Source organism: Sphaeramia orbicularis, chromosome 8, assembly GCF_902148855.1.
Source record: "Sphaeramia orbicularis chromosome 8, fSphaOr1.1, whole genome shotgun sequence".
Taxonomy (NCBI): domain Eukaryota; kingdom Metazoa; phylum Chordata; class Actinopteri; order Kurtiformes; family Apogonidae; genus Sphaeramia; species Sphaeramia orbicularis.
This window is the reverse complement of record NC_043964.1, coordinates 2,179,041-2,196,109: the sequence shown is the minus strand read 5'-3', so window position 1 is coordinate 2,196,109 and position 17,069 is coordinate 2,179,041. Positions and strand designations below refer to the sequence as shown.

Genomic DNA, 17,069 nt, shown 5'->3' with positions numbered 1-17,069 from the left:
CTTTTCTTTTTTTGTGTGTGTGTAGGCGAAGTCCTTGTTTATCAATAGTAGACACTGTTACAGTAGTTCAGCCTCTGCTCAGTCCGGACACAGATGCCTTTGTGTGTTTTAAAGTGCCTAGAATAAATAAGAAGCGCATGTTTTCTGGATATTCAACTGTGAATATGACCTTTTACATGTTTGTTACATCAAACATGTACTTTTAACAATTTTATAGGGAATGATTCACTACTGTACTCAGGTAAGTTTTGGGAGAATTTGTATTTTACTGAGTATTTTTTAGTCTTAAAAAAAAAAGTCTTGAAAGTCTTAAAATGAATTTTGTGTGAAATTCTTAAAGTATGGAGAAAAAAGTTTATCATAGTTGAATTTTAGAGTCTGCTGAAAGGCACATAGTCTTGTAAGATAAGAAATACATGAAGAAAGCATCAAAAAAAAAACTTGATATGATTTCGCTAACCATCCAGTACTGGAGTTATTCTGGTGAAACTCGTTTGTGTAATATCCATGCACTTTTGTGATTTTCATTTGTTTTGAAAATGTCTCTGTCAGTAAAACATAATTTACTTTGAATTATGCATTCATTCATTTATTCATACATTTAGTAAAGTGAAGTTTTCTACTCCACACAACAGGTACAATCTCAACCAAAAAAGTATAAAAGTACATGAAGTCAAGGTCTGAGGGAAAAAATAGCAGGTTTGAAAAAGTCTGGAATTTTTCTTTGGATAAAGTGCAAGCACCAGATGTACTTAGTTCATCCCAAACTGGGGGATTACAGAAGAATTCTTCATCTAAATAATGTTCATCTTTAGTATTGGTACAGAGTAAACACAGGTGTGTCTTTTACAGACCCTTCAGTGACTTTTACTTGAAGAAAACTGCAGTAGAACTGGATGAAGATCTGTCTGAAGATGAAGTCCAGAAGATGCTGTCTCACATCGATATGCTGAATGAATTCAGGTAAGTATTACACATGGATTATTTATTGACCCCAAATATGACGGTAACGTGGTTGGCTCCAGGGTCCCAGAGGGATCCACAAGGGTTCAGTCTGTGGCACAGGACTGAAAGGGTATAAGCTAGTGAGGATAGAATGTGTTCTCCACAGTGAAATGACAGACTCATAAAGCAGCTTCAGAGGACAGGTTTGGACGACTGAAACAGATTTACAGAAGGCAGAACATGCACTGAACATATTAATACAGGAAACACCTACAGTGAATGGGTCTACATTTGTTTGTTTTTATTGATTCCAAGAAGTAATTTGACTCTATTAACAGGGCTCTAATCCAGTATAGGTTGTTAATTATGACAGTGATGGAAAGTTTAAGGTAATGATTTCCCATTCTGCATTAATCAGTGTTGTATCTCCGTCAGCAGGTGGAGCTCTGGTATCTCACCTGAACTGATTACAGTGTAGAAGTGGGAACTCTAGAACTGCATTTACTGAAGTTAGGCTGTTAGTTGAGATATGGGGCAGGTATGGATTAGGAACTGTTATCAGGTATAAATGTCAAACACTTTGGCTTTGGAACAGACCTGTGAAAAGTCACTTCAAATTCAGTCAATCAAATTATATTTATATGACACCAAATAAGAACAAAAGTTATGTCATGACACTTTACATATAGAGCTGGTCAAAACCAGACCATCACTTCATACATACAGACATAAACTGGGATGTTTCATATGGACGTACCTCCAGTCTGTTCATTTTCCAGCACAGGTTACTTTATGAGATTCAAGATATTTGGAGAAAAATATTTCTCACATTTAACAACAATGATGTATGATAAAACAAAAATCGGGCCACTGGCCCTGTATCTTACCAGCCAAATTCAAAGCTTTGGGAAGTGTATCTACATCCATTTAGTCTCCCCCAGTTCTGTGTATGTATTCTATTACAGAAATAGCCCATGTTTTGGTCATATTCAATCAGATCTGTAAAAAATTCAAATTCCAACTTGATATCATTGATACTGAGTTATTGGATCAATCCACTTCTTATCTGTTATAATGGGAAAATTTGTCAAAGTGGCACCAAATCCAGAATCAGATCCAGATTGTAATTTCAGAGAAGAAGACAATCCAAGTTTTTGTAACAGATGACAGACAATGACGACAGACGCTGCATGATGACAACAGCTTACAGCCTGTCGGCCGGTAAGCGAAAAACTACTATTTTACTGTCTCGTAACAAATAACTACACTGGAAAACATTTGTGAAATTTAATTCAAACTGTACTGTCAGCCTCACACTCATCAGCATTATATATGTATGTATGTGTGTGTATATATATATATATATATATATATATATATATATATATATATATATATGTAATTGGTCATATCTGATGACCATGAAAAGATGAAGAACTACATTTTACACCAGTTATTGACATGTATTAATAGGATTAGTGGATCAACAGGAATTAAACAGTTTAGATCAGTAGATGGTTTTGGTTGGTGATGGATGTTTGGGTCTTTATGGGTTCGTTGACAATATCATAAAGTCCTGAATCATGATAAGATAACTTTATTTATCCCAAAGGTAAATTCACTGAAGTCAGTGAGCTCATCTGTTTATCAGCTCTTCAGTCTGATGCAGTTCCATTTACACAGTTTCACTCACATCTACAGTCAGTTTCACTTACAATTTCACAACTACGTTTTCGGATGTGTTAATTAACTATTTGGGTTGTAATTGTGATGGTTTCAGCGGAACACTCAGTGTGTATTTGTGCACTACTTAATCATTCAGGCGGTCCTTAGTCCTTCGCCATGCTGTCTCTTGTTTTTTCGCTTACCGGCCGACAGGCCGTTAGCTACTGTCGTCATGCAGCGTCCGTCATCTGTCGTCCGTTACAAAAATTTCAATCATCTTCTTCTCTGAAACTACAATTCCGATTGACTTCAAACTTGGTATACAGCTTCTTTATGATGATGTGAACAAAAGTTAGCGAAATTATTTGGATCTGGATCTGATTCTGGATTTGGTGCCACTTAGAAAAATGTCCCCATTATCAGAGATAGGAAGTGGATGGATGCAATAACTCAGTAAATCTAAATGATCTCCAGTGTAAATGTCTCCAGTCCAGCCCTGATGGGGAGATGACCCAAACATCATGTCCACATGCTGATCAGGATCTTCTTCTGGATCTGGAACTGACGCAAAATTTAACATGGGCTCTTATGGGGAAAACATTTCAATCGTCGTCTTCTCCCAAACTCCAGTTCTGATTGACTTCACACTTGGTCTACAGCTTCTGTATGATGATGTCAACACAAGGGACTGAAATTATTTGGATCTGGATCTGATTCTGGATCTGGTGCCACTTTGACAAATTTTCCCATTCTAATAGATAGGAAGTGGATTGATCCAATAAATCAGTATCAATGATATCAAGTAGGAATTTGACTTTTTTACAGATCTGATTGGAATATGAGCAAAACATGGACAGTTTCTGTAATAGAATAAATACACAGAACTGGGGGAGAATAAATGGATCTGGATACATTTGCCAAAGCTTTGAATTTAGCCGGTAAGATACAGGGCCATTGGTCCTGTTTTTGTAACTGTGCTGGTGTTGTCTTTCTTTTTGATTCTGTCCTTTATGTCCTCGTTAGCCAAAATGAGGAGTTTTGCGTCCAACGGGGAAAAGTATGCTGCTCTAGTTGCCATGGTGAATCGGTGAATCTGTGATCGATGTCGGGGTCTATTGAGGAAGCTGGGTGCGTGCACTTATCCAGGATGAGTTCCACCTGGCTGATGAATCCGTGTCCGTTCATCCTGGTGTGGTCTGTGTGAAACCAGTTAAGCCTGGACACCCCTGTTTTGGATTCATTGAACGCGGCTTAGTCAGTTATCCTGGATGACGGAATCCTAGGTTTGTGAAACAGGCCCCTGGTGGATGAAAAACTGAAAGAAAAACAGTGATGTGTAATCCAGTAGCACTCACCATGTGCCTTTGTCTGAATGTAGTCCGATCCGTTCAATGCAGCTCAACCTGCCGGTCCATCATACAGCTGTAAGTGATCGATTATGAACGATTCACATTCAACCACTGATTCAAAATTGTTTGTTTTTCTTATTTGTTTGTTTTTCTTATTTGTTTGTTTGTTTGTTTATTTTGGTCGTGAAACACAGTCAGTACAATACAGGGTTCATCGATGTGACACCAGTGTGATAGCTAAAGAGGAAAGAAATAATATAGAAACCCCCGACAAAATAAAAACCAAACACATAAGCATCTATCTTGGTGTTGCAACTATAAAAAGGGAATAGACTGAAGCTAAGAGCTTATTTGACCTACCCTTTGAATTATTATTAACAATTATCAGCCTACATTAAGCAGTCCTTTTAAATTAATTGTAAAGGAGAAACAATAGTAGGTTCACCTGGAGAACCAAAAATGTACCACAAAAAGGAAATACAAAATGGGAAAGTGTGTGTGTGTGTGTGTGTGTGTGTGTGTGTGTGTATATATATATATATATATATATATATATATATATATATATATATATATATATATATATATACACACACACCACTGGTCAAAAGTTTTAGAACACCCCAATTTTTCCACAATTTCATTGAAAATTATGCAGTTGAAAGTCTCTGTGTACTCTGAAATTAAAGCATAGAACAAACAGTTGAAGTTAAAAAAGAAATTATGGAATCAATTTAGAAACCCAAATGTCTTCTAAACTTTGGACTAATCAAAGTATCCACCTTTGGCAGAACAGTTGAACACACTGGTGGCATTCTTTCTACAATGGAAATCAAATATTCTTCAGAATGTTCTCCCCTACTCTGTTGCAGAAGTTCCCATAAATGTGGAGCACTTGTAGGTTGCTTTGCTTTCACTTTTCGGTCCAGTTCATCCCAAACCAGCTCACTGGGGTTTAAGTCTGGAGACTGTGCTGGACGCTGTTGTGGGTCTTCCGTCTGTCAAAATCAGCTGATCACTATATTCTAACACTAATTTACTAAAACTCAATACTAAGTCCTGTTTTTAATAGAAGATAAAAACTCACACTTGAAGTCAAAAAACAGAGTTGAGCCAGCCAGTCTTCAGTAGCCTTTTTCATGTGTTTATTCATGAAGCACACAAAGTAAACACACAGAACAATTCTTCAAAGAATGGTTAACGTCCCCTAAACTCACAGCCTTTTATACCTTTTTCCCATCCTTCTAGAAGGTTTCTGGGCGTTTTTCCACTGGCATAAATTATTTTATGATTTCAGTTGCCTTCAGAAGCTCTTGTTTTCTTATTAAAATTATCTTTAGTCAGTCACATCTTTGTTGTTTACTCTACCTGCTACATACATACACACTAGGTCATTTTTAGGCCCGAGCCGAGTAAAGCCGGCGCAGGGCCTATTGAGTCTGCAGTGGGCGCATGGGGACGAAATCGCCAGTGACGCAGTCGCCTTTCGCCACTGTCGCCACTCTCACACATATTCACATTCACGGCACTGAGACCTTTCCGAAGATGTACATGACATGTGCACAAGTCGCATATTTACACCTGCTCAGAATGAATGGGAGTCAAAGGGCCACGCCCACTCGGGGTCAGTCATGTGGGTGTAAGTGCACGACACGTGACCTCTGACCCCACAGACATGTGGGGGACCTCGAGAGCTTTCAAATAAGGCCAAATACGTGGTTGCCACGGAAACGGCTATATTGTTCTTGCTCAGATTCTTATTATTTTTTATTTTTTTATTTTTTTAGGGACCGAGCCGAGAGGGCAGGTCCCTATTGTTTTTCGTTCGTTTTTTATTATTCTTTTCTGTCCGCCACTTTGAACTGGATTTTGACCCTCTAAACATGCTCCAAAACTCACCAAATTTGGCACGTATGTCAGGTCCGGCGAAAAATTTGATAAAATGCAAAAATTTACCCCGTAGGTGCCAAAATGGGCTCTCTAATGCCACCTATGTCAAAAAACACGGAAACCGCCATAGCGGCCAGCAGGAATGTCCAACAGACATGAAACCAATGTCAAAATGTTCCTTACATCAGCACTACAAATGTTCCAGTGGGCGCTGAGAGCTAACTCCAACAGGAAGTCAGCAAATTGCCTTTCAAAGTAAAACCCTCAACTTAAAACTAGTATGAGCCAGTTTGTCATATTGGCTTCTAAATAGCACCAAAAGATAGAGTGAACCCTTCTAAAAAAAACTGTCTTCGCAAATTTCTAATTAATGTCTTAGTTATTTTTCTATAAGTTTGGAAAAATGCGATGTTTGGGACTAATTTTTCAATTTCGACCTTTCCCCACATGTCATATATCCATACGTTCAGAAAAATCACCCCAACTCTCCCGTGCAAAAATTTTTGAGATAGGATGTACAGTTATGGATTTATAAAATATTGTTGGTTTTTATGCTTTTTTGGCTTTAACCTGCCATTTGACCCCCTCAGCATGCTCAGAAACTCACCAAACTTGGCACATATGTCATGTCTGGTGAATACTTTCATACAATATCAAAATTAACCCCTTGGGTGCCAAAATGGACTCTGTAGCGCCACCTACACATACAAAATTGCCCCTAGTGGCCAGTAGGAATGTCGTACAGACATGAAACCAACGCCAAAATGTTAGTCTCATCGAGCCCGAAAAATCATACACTCACACTCATGAGCTAAATCCAACAGGAAGTTGGCAATCTGCCTCGGCATGTGTTCTATTTTCCAGGAATTCCAAAGACCAGGTGCTTTCCACCCTCACTGCTTATTCAGTTCAGTCTCTTATGACTAAAATTATTCATTAAATAAGCTCAGGAGTCTGTGTGCTTGCTTCTAGTCCAAGAATTTTTCAGATTGGATTTATCGTTATGGATAAATCGCAGTTTGTTTCTGCAAATTCAGGCAGACTCCTTCTGCCACAGACTCTGAGCTTTGTCTCTGTTTCGTAATTCGACACCGATGAGGAGACTGACGGGGAAACAGAAGCTGGAAGCTGATTGGCTGAATCTTTTCGTGTGGAATGCATACAGTGAAACCAGCAGGTGGTGCTGTGGTACCATGAACACACAGTCCGATTCCTAGTGTGACTGAAAACATGACAAGAAACTTCACTGACAAACTGTCTGCACCAAGGTTATAATAGTTTTGGATTTTTAATTATAGTTTAGTTTTAATTAGTTTTGACTTTTTTTTCTCTTATTCAGTTAGTTTTAATTAGTTTTTAGAGCAGGTTTGTTAGTTTTTATTAGTTATCGTTTTTTTCTGAATGCTTAGTTTTAGTTTAGTTTAGTTTAGTTTTAGTATTAGTTTTAGTTATTTCATATATTTTATCTTCCTCATCATCCTATTCAAAGAAATTAGTGAGGCGTGGATATGTGTTACCCTGGACACTTTATTTGGGGGTCGGGTTAGGGCGGCCCATGGACTGAGCTGAGACACAATGTACCGTACAATGTATAAATTCCCTATAGCAGTTTGAGGGGGGGTGCAATCCATACACAACGTCACTGACGTGAAACAATGCGAAGATGTGCAAAGCATGACAGGAGATGCACAAAGCAGCCAGCAGTTAAAGCAGATAGAAACATATATAAACCAGATAGAAACATATATAAACCAGCTCACCAGCAGTTAAAGCAGATAGAAACATATATAAACCAGCTAACCAGCAGTTAAAGCAGATAGAAACATATATAAACCAGCTAACCAGCAGTTAAAGCAGATAGAAACATATATAAACCAGCTAACCAGCAGTTAAAGCAGATAGGAACATATATAAACCAGATAGAAACATATATAAACCAGCTAACCAGCAGTTAAAGCAGATAGAAACATATATAAACCAGCTAACCAGCAGTTAAAGCAGATAGAAACATATTATAAACCAGCAGTTAAAGCAGATAGAAACATATATAAACCAGCTAACCAGCGGTTAAAGCAGATAGAAACATATATAAACCACTTATAAACATATATAACCCAGTTCCTCATCAGTAAACCACACCTTAGCAGATCTCTCATCTCTTAATCATCTCCAGTTCCATTATTAGCTAACTTTGCTTCAGTTCAGTTCAGCTAGCTGTAGCTAGTACCATCAAATGTTTTTTAACATTCTAACAGGTTCCATACCTCTGTAATTGGATTAGTTTTCATCCTCCTCTTTTCTCCTCTTCTAAACTGTGCAGTTCAGGGCTTGGAAGGCCTTTTCATGGTGATAAACTCTCCAGTTTTAACCTGGATGCTAGTTCAACACTGACTCTGTCCTTTAGCTCTGCTCTGTCTGTCACTCACGCGCACACACACGGTACGCCAAAAAAAAAAAAAAAAAAAAAAAAAAAAAAAAACCCGACCCATGTATCACTCCAGTAAACCCCAGACAGGACTGTGCTGCTGTGTCCCAGCTTTAGTCTGTATGTTCCAGGTAGAGTGGGGACCAGAAGACCACTGGAAACCAGCAGTGAGCAGACATGACAGACTGTGAAGTGTCGTATGGTGTCACCAGCTCAAACTGCTGGAGCCAAAGAAATTAATTTCATATCAATCCGACATTGACAGAAACGAAAACGAAGGGAATTGTATCCATAATTTTTATACGTTTTAGTTAGTTTTGTAAGCTCACAATACAGTTTCAGTTAGTTATCGTTTTTTTCTTTTAATTAGAGTTTTTATTTATTTCAGTTAACGAAAATGTTTTTTCAATTTTAGTTTTCGTCATTTCGTTCGTTTTCGTTAACGATAATAACCTTGGTCTGCACACAAGAACATTTGAACAAGACAGAAAAAATATGAAAACTACATAAGAAATATATGTATGTATGTCAAAAATTATATCTGAATAAAAGCTGAATAAAAATGAAGATATGATAAAAATGTGAATGGTACACACACACACACACACACACACACATAAAAACACACGCACCCACAAGCGCGCAATAAAGTTTTAGTCAGAAGCCAAGGCCCCTGTTGTTTTTTGTTCATTTTTTATTCTTTTCTGTCCGCCACTTTGAACTGGATTCTGACCCCTAAACATGCTCCAAAACTCACCAAATTTGGCACGTATGTCAGGTCCGGCGAAAAATTTGATAAAATGCAAAAATTAACCCCGTAGGTGCCAAAATGCACTCTGTAGTGACAGCCTATGTCAAAAAACACAGAAACCGCCATAGCGGCCAGCAGGAATGTCCAAGAGACATGAAACCAATGTCAAAATGTTCCTCACATCAGCATAGGGCTGCACGATTAATCGATTTTAAATCGAAATCGGATTTTTTAATTAGTACGATTTTTAAAAAAGGGAAATCGTAAAATCGATTTCATCTCTCTCGTGCCTGCGGGCTGCGCGCTTGCGGGCTCCCGTAGGCTCCTCCTCCTTTCAGTGACAGCGGTCTGTCACAGAAGTCCATGTAATGACTGGACTTTAAATGTGTTCATGAACCTGCAGTACTTACAGCAATGTAAGCCGTGGCTTCACGCACGGATCCCGCAACTGAAATATAACTGCATGTGGATCACTCATCTTACGTTGTCCCAGATCCGTACCGTACTGTCTTCTTCTGAACCGGGTCCGAGTCTCGGGGTCATCAGCCTCAGCAGAGGAGCCCACACAGCCCCCTGCCCACACACATCCACCAGCTCCACACATAGAATCCCTCCAGCGTGTCCTGGGTCGGTCTATTCCACGCACGGATCCCCCAGTTTAAATAGAACCACATGTGGATCACTTATATTAACCTGGTCCACGCACGCACGCACAACTGATGCCTGTCACTGACTTACATTGGTATCACTTCTGTGGGCCCAGATACCCAGAAAAAAAAAACAAAAAACATATATATATATATATATATATATATATATATTTTTTTTTTTTTTTTTTTTTTTTTTTTATAATTTAGTCCTATTACTTGCTAAATTTTTCATTCACAAATGTAAGTTCTGTAACACAAAACCAAATATTATTTATTTTTTGAAAGATGTTGAACTTTATTTAAAGCTGTTGGATAAATGTGGAAACAAAAAGGCTATAAAAAACATAAGTATTTGCTCTGATTTGGACATTGTATTATAGTGTATTCCCCCTGACAAACTTCTGTTATTTTCTTGTTGTATACATTGTTTGTATACTCTACTTCATTCAATAAAGATTTAATTAAGAATAAAACTTCTGTGGGTTCATCACGTGATCCCATCACAGATTTGAGGTCAGAGCACTGCCTTGCATTGTTGGCTGCTCACGAAAACAGCATGCTGACTTCTGTTGTCTTTTGTAGTTTTACCCAAAAATCGAAATCAAAATCGAAAATCGAGTTTTTAGAGGAAAAAATCGGGATTTTTTTTTTTTGCCAAAATCGTGCAGCCCTACATCAGCACTACAAAAAATATAGGAGGACGCTATGAGCTCTGTCCAAGAGGAAGTCAGAAAATTGCCTTTCAAAGTAAAACCCTCAGTTTTATTTATATATATATATATATATATATATATATATATATATATATATATATATATATATATATATATATATATGTATATATATATATATGTATATATATATATATATTCACACATACATATATTTATATTTGAATAAACATGAGGACATGATAAAAATGTGAACGGTACACACACACACACACACACACACAATAATTTTACAAAATCAAAGCCTTATTAAAAATGGTAAAGTATGAGTTTTATGCTCAGCTGTTTGTACAATTTCAAGTCACTCAAACAGATTCTGTCTGTCACACACACACTTGCATACACACACAGTAGGCTTTTCAAAATAAAAGCCTCATTAAAAGGTGATGGTGGTTTCAGCAGAGGGGCACAAGTGTTCTGCAGGGATGAAAGGAGGATGGATGCAAAAGGGAGGGGGCTGGTGTCGGGGCGGAGAGGTGTGAGTGGAGCTGAGGTGTCAACGGCCACGGGAGGCGGAACTCATGGGAGGCGGAACATACAGAAGACGGAACATAGGGGAGGCATAATGCACAGGAGGCAGAACATATGAGAGGCGGAACGCATGGGAGGCAGAACGTATGAGAGGCAGAACGCATGGGAGGCGGAACATATGGTAGGCGGAATGTATGGGAGGCAGAAGTAACGGGAGGCGGAATGCATGGGAGGCGGAACGTACAGAAGACGGAACATAGGGGAGGCAGAATGCACGGGAGGCAGAACATATGAGAGGCAGAACGCACGGGAGGCGGAACGTATGAGAGGCAGAACGCATGGGAGGCGGAACATATGGTAGGCGGAACATATGGGAGGCAGAACGCATGGGAAGCAGAACGCACGGGGGGTGGAATGCACAAGAGGCAGAATTCACAAGAGGCGGAATTCACAAGAGGCGGAATGTATAGAAGACGGAACATAGGGGAGGCGGAACGCACAGGAGGCGGAACGTATGGGAGGCAGAACACATGGGAGGCGGAACGTATGGGAGGCAGAACACATGGGAGGCGGAACGTATGGGAGGCGGATCGCCCAGTGCGAGGTCCCGCCCAATGCTGCTTGCAGCTTTAATTTTTTATTTATTTTTCCTCTCCTGCTCTTTGAGCTCAAATTTGACCCCCTGAACATTTACGAAAACTCACCTAATTTTGCCCAAAATTCAGAAGTGCAAGAAATTGAATTTACGTATAGGTTTCGTAGATGTCGGTAAAGAAATGTTGCTGCAGCGCCCCCTTGAAAAGTGGAAATGCATTACGCCAATGGGAGCACGTCCAACGTAATGTTTGTTGTAGAGCCACGAAAACTGGTACACAGATTCATCATGAGGAGACAAACAAAAAATATTATTGTGGCCACGCCCCAAAACCAACCCTTAGTCGGTCATTTTGGATTGAAATTTCCAAAATGCTGAGTCAGGGTTTTCGCTGACGTCGCATTTTAACTATCTCCTCCTTGGCCGTTTGGCCAAATGAGCTCAAAATCGGTGTACAGTATCTAGAGAAGTGGGGCATCAAAACTTAGCCGAATTCTTGGGATCGGTGTCACCGTCTTTGTGTGACGACATCGCAAACTTTGCAAAGTTTCTTCGGGAATTTACAGTTACAAAAATTGCTTCAGCTCAGACATACGAACACCGATTTGGCTCAAATTTGACTCAGACGTCCACCTCCCAGGTCTACACCCATTTATTAAAAGAAATTGAAATTTCGCACCATAGCGCCCCATACAAATGTACATTTACAAAAATGACATCAGTTCGGACATACGAACACCGATTTGGCTCAAATTTGACTCAGACATCTGTCTCCCAGGCCTACACCTATTTATCAAAAGAAACTAAAATTTCGCACTACAGCGCCCCTTACAAGTTTTTTTTTTAAATTTTTTTATTAAAATTGCTTCAGTTCGGACATACGAACACCAATTTGGCTCAAATTTGACTCAGACGTTTATCTATCAGGCCTACACCCATTTATCAGAAAAATTTGAAATTTGGAGCTATAGCGCCCCCTACAATTTTACCTTTACAAAAATTACTTCACTTCAGACATATGAACACCAATTTGGCTCAAATTTGAATCAGTTTTCAATCTCACAGGCCTACACCCATTTATCAGAAGAAATTGACATTTCGCTCAATAGCGCCCCCTACAAATTTACCTTCACAAAAATTGCATTAATTCGGACATAAGAACACCGATTTGGCTCAAATTTAACTCAGTGGTAAATCTCGCAGGCCTACACCCATTCAATGGAAGGAATTTAAGTTTAGCTGCATAGCGCCCCCTACAGATTTACTTATACAAAAATTTCTTTAGTTTGGACATATGAACAAAGATCTGCCTCAAATTTGAATCAGTTGTCAATCTCCCAGGCTACACCCATTTATAAGAAGACATTGAAATTTGGTGCTAGAGCGTCACCTGCTGAACAATGGACATACTTCTACTGGACGTGCCCGTGGCGAGGGCCTTTAGATGCCGCTTGCGGCTTTAATTGGTCTTCTTATCTCTTTGGTCTGTTTCATCCCAATTAGTTGGTGCAACTGTGCAGACACATGCCCAAACACATGCCAACTGTGCAACTAATAGGTCTGAGTGTACTGCCAATGGCCTTGGGCCCACTGCCAACGGTCACAAATCTTTTGCCATCAGTTACATAAGCTTGCACCTGCAGGCTCACGTAACTTCATATCACAAACAAAAGAGAATTGTTCTGTCACAAATCTTCTACCATCAGTTACATAAGCTTGCACCTGCAGGCTCACGTAACTTCATATCACAAACAAAAGAGAATTGTTCTGTCACAAATCTTCTACCATCAGTTACATAAGCTTGCACCTGCATCCTCATGCAACTTCATATCACAAACAACAGAGAATCCTTCTACACCACTCCATGTTTTCAAGTGTTCCATCTTGTTCTTTTTTCTTAAGGTAGTTCGGGCATAGCTTGGACTTCTGTTTTGGGTCGTTATGTTGCTGTAGGATGAACCCCTGACCAACTAGGTGCATCCCAGAGGGTACTGCATGGCATAGCTGCAGAATGCTGTGGGAGCCGTTGTGGTTCAGGGGCCTTTCACTGTGAACAAGTCACCGACCCTGGATCCAGCAAAACAGCCCCAGACCATCACACTTCCTCCTCCATGTTTGACAGTTGATGTCACACACTGAGGAACCATCCTGTCACCTACTCGATGGTGTACAGAAGTCCTGCGGGATGAACCCAAGATTTCAAATTTGGATTCATCAGTCCAAACGCAAATTTGGATTCATCAGACCACCTTTTTCTGGTCGAGAACCATGGCCGAATCCGAGACCATGATTCTCGACTGGAAAAAGGTGGTTTGCCCTCTCTGGGTTGGCGGAGAGTCTTTGCCCCAAGTGGAGGAGTTTAAGTATCTTGAGGTCTTGTTCACAAGTGAGGGAAGGATGGAGTGTGAGATTGACAGACGGATCGGTGCAGCGTCTGCAGTGATGCGGTCGCTGTACCGGTCTGTCGTGGTTCAGAAGGAGCTGAGCCGAGAGGTAAAGCTCTGGATTTACCGGTCAGTCTACGTTCCCACCCTCACCTATGGTCATGAGCTTTGGGTCATGACTGAAAGGACCAGATCCCGGATACAAGCGGTCCAAATGAGTTTCCTCCGCAGGGTGGCTGGGCGCACCCTTAGGGATAGGGGGAGGAGCTCAGTCACCAGGGAGGAGCTCGGAGTAGAGCCGCTGCTCCTCCACATCCAGAGGAACCAGCTGAGGTTGCTCGGGCATCTGTTTCGGATCCTCCTGGACGCCTCCCTGGGGAGGTGTTCTGGGCATGTCCCACCTGGAGGAGACCTCGGGGAAGACCCAGGACATGCTGGAGAGACTATGTCTGTGGTCTGACCTGGGAACGCCTTGGGGTCCCCCCGGAAGAGCTGGAGGAGGAGCCTGAGGAGAGGGAAGTCTGGGCGTCCCTGCTTAAACTGTTACCCCCGTGAACCGACCCTGGTTAAGCGGTGGATAATGGATGGATGGATGGATGGACAGTCCATAACCCCTTCTTCCAGTCTTCAGTAGTCCACTGGCGCTGTTTCATGGCCCAGACAAGCCCCTTTGTCTTATTCTGAAGTCTCAGCAATGGCTTTCTTGCTGCAACTTGACCCATCAAACCTGCAACTGGAAGTCTTCTCTTCACAGTTGAAACTCAGACTTGCTTACTAAGACCACTATTGAGCTGTGCTTGAAGCTGTTGTCCTGTGAGTCCCCTATCACACAAGCTGTTGACTCTCAGAAACTTGTCTTCTGATTCTGTTGTGTCTTTGGGTCTGCCAGACCTCTTCCTGTCAGCATTTCCCCCAGTTTTGAACTTTGAGAGGTACTTCCCCCTTCAGTGGTTTATATGCCACCACGAAGTTAAAGAAGTCAAACCATGACTTTCTCTGTCAGTTTCCATTACAGATTTATAATTGATAGAACTAATTTAATGAGTCCTGAATACTGAATGTGGTTTGAGTTGCAAATTAAAAAATTATACGAGCATATTAACACACATTGTCATGCAGGGTTTATGATATTTGGTATCCTCAACTGTCTCACTGGTTTATCAAGTTGTTGTTGTTTTTTTTTTGGCATGACTGTGCACTTCTGCTGCATACCTGTGCACCTTCCTGTCAGCCAACCTGTCGTCTTAATCTTTCTGTGACTTCCGTGTTGATGAATGAGAGCTTTAAGACTTGAACCTGCACCTCTAGTTCAACTTCAGTTTGTCTGCCTCTGTAAGCCTTGTATTTCACCAGCATGTTCTGTCAATAACCAGTTGAATTTGAGAGCTTGTCAGGTTCTGCGCCTGTGTTCCAGTCCTGTGGTCTGGATGCAGTAGACCATTCTCCCAATAGAAGTGGGTGGTACTTTCACTGGAGGAGAACTCAACTAATTCAGACTCAAACTCAAAGCATACAAATACCTCTGAAAAGCAAGTTATACTTTAGATGTTTGAATGTAAATGACAGAACAGAGCTTTGCCATACTTTGCTCATTTTCACATCTATGACAAATTCAAATGTTCATAAAATAATCCAACTTTTAATGTTATCAAGACAAGTTAGAGTAATAATTCTCACCCACAATATAACACTAGAACCACTAATTCTACAAATTTCAACATGTTTGTGTCCATTCACACCATCAGTATACTATGAAAAAGTGTCACTGTCTCAAATCTTATATTCATTATAAGTTCTACAAAAAGGAGGCAGTTCTAGGTGTAAATATGCCTAACACTCTTTTGTTGTTTTCTATTGGATTTTTTGGTCACTGTTTAACCTCCTTCATCCACAGCTCCACACCTCCTCTCGAACAGGGAGTCCATCCATTATCCACCGCTTTATCTGGGGCCGGGTCGCAGGGGGGCAACAGTCTAAGCAGGGACGCCCAGACTTCCCTCTCCCCAGACTCCTCCTCCAGCTCTTCCGGGGGGACCCCGAGGCGTTCCCAGGCCAGCCCACAGACATAGTCTCTCCAACGTGTCCTGGGTCTTCCCCGAGGTCTCCTCCCGGTGGGACATGCCCGGAACACCTCCCCAGGGAGGCGTCCAGGAGGATCCGAAACAGATGCCCGAGCCACCTCAGCTGGTTCCTCTGGATGTGGAGGAGCAGCGGCTCTACTCCGAGCTCCTCCCTGGTGACTGAGCTCCTCCCCCTATCCCTAAGGGTGCGCCCAGCCACCCTGCGGAGGAAACTCATTTGGACCGCTTGTATCCAGGATCTTGTCCTTTCGGTCATGACCCAAAGCTCATGACCACAGGTGAGGGTAGGAACGTAGACTGACCGGTAAATCCAGAGCTTCTCCTCTGGGCTCAGCTCCTTCTGAACCACGACAGACCGGTACAGCGACCGCATCACTGCAGACGCTGCACCGATCCGTCTGTCAATCTCACACTCCATCCTTCCCTCACTTGTGAACAAGACCCCACGATACTTAAACTCGTCCTCTAGGAGTGGAACAGGGAGTGAATCGATTTATTCACAAGAGTTCATTTACGGGACAACAACTGAAAACAAGCAGGAAACTGCTGCTAAAATAACCAAACGCCATAAACCAGCTGCTCTATTATTCCTTCATCTGCACATTTTATATGCACTATATGAGGCTTTTTCACTTTAAATCCCACATTCAGTCCACTGTCACCACTTTGTTCTTTATATTTATGAGTTTTATGGTCGATGAAGATTTTAATACATTTATTCATTTCCATCTTCCTGTAAATGTAAGTATTTTTGCACCACATCCTCATGTCAGCTTTTACAGATCATGTTTCATGTTTTGTCTGCATTTCTCAGTAACAATCTGTTTGTTTTAATGATACACATATACTTGAACTGGAAACCGTCTGCTTACCAAAGAGAACATCTGACCTCTTTAACTGGACAGATTTTACAAGTTACTTAACGGCTCAGTCTGAAAGATTTACAGGTCACTGAAAACACGCAGTCATTTCTGTCGTTGATAAGAGTCACGGGATGAGTGTTTAATTTATTCACATGACGTCACCTCCAGAGGAAGAATAGTTCCTTCATAACTTGGTGATGCATCACAGATACAAAGTGTTTCCTTGAAGGAAGAATCTGTCAAATGTCTTTTTCTAGTGTTTTAAAAGA

At 40.9% G+C, this 17,069-nt stretch overlaps 1 protein-coding gene across 1 annotated transcript in view; it reads left to right on the top strand.

Annotated features, from left to right (window-relative positions):
• LOC115423957 (serine protease 27-like) overlaps nucleotides 1–17,069 on the top strand; it is a 30,678-nt gene that overhangs the window by 226 nt on the left and 13,383 nt on the right. Inside the window, exon 2 of the mRNA XM_030140999.1 lies at nucleotides 853–963. Within this exon, the coding sequence (XP_029996859.1) occupies nucleotides 954–963 (10 nt within the window). The 5' untranslated portion in view covers nucleotides 853–953. The remainder of the gene's footprint in view (nucleotides 1–852; nucleotides 964–17,069) is intronic.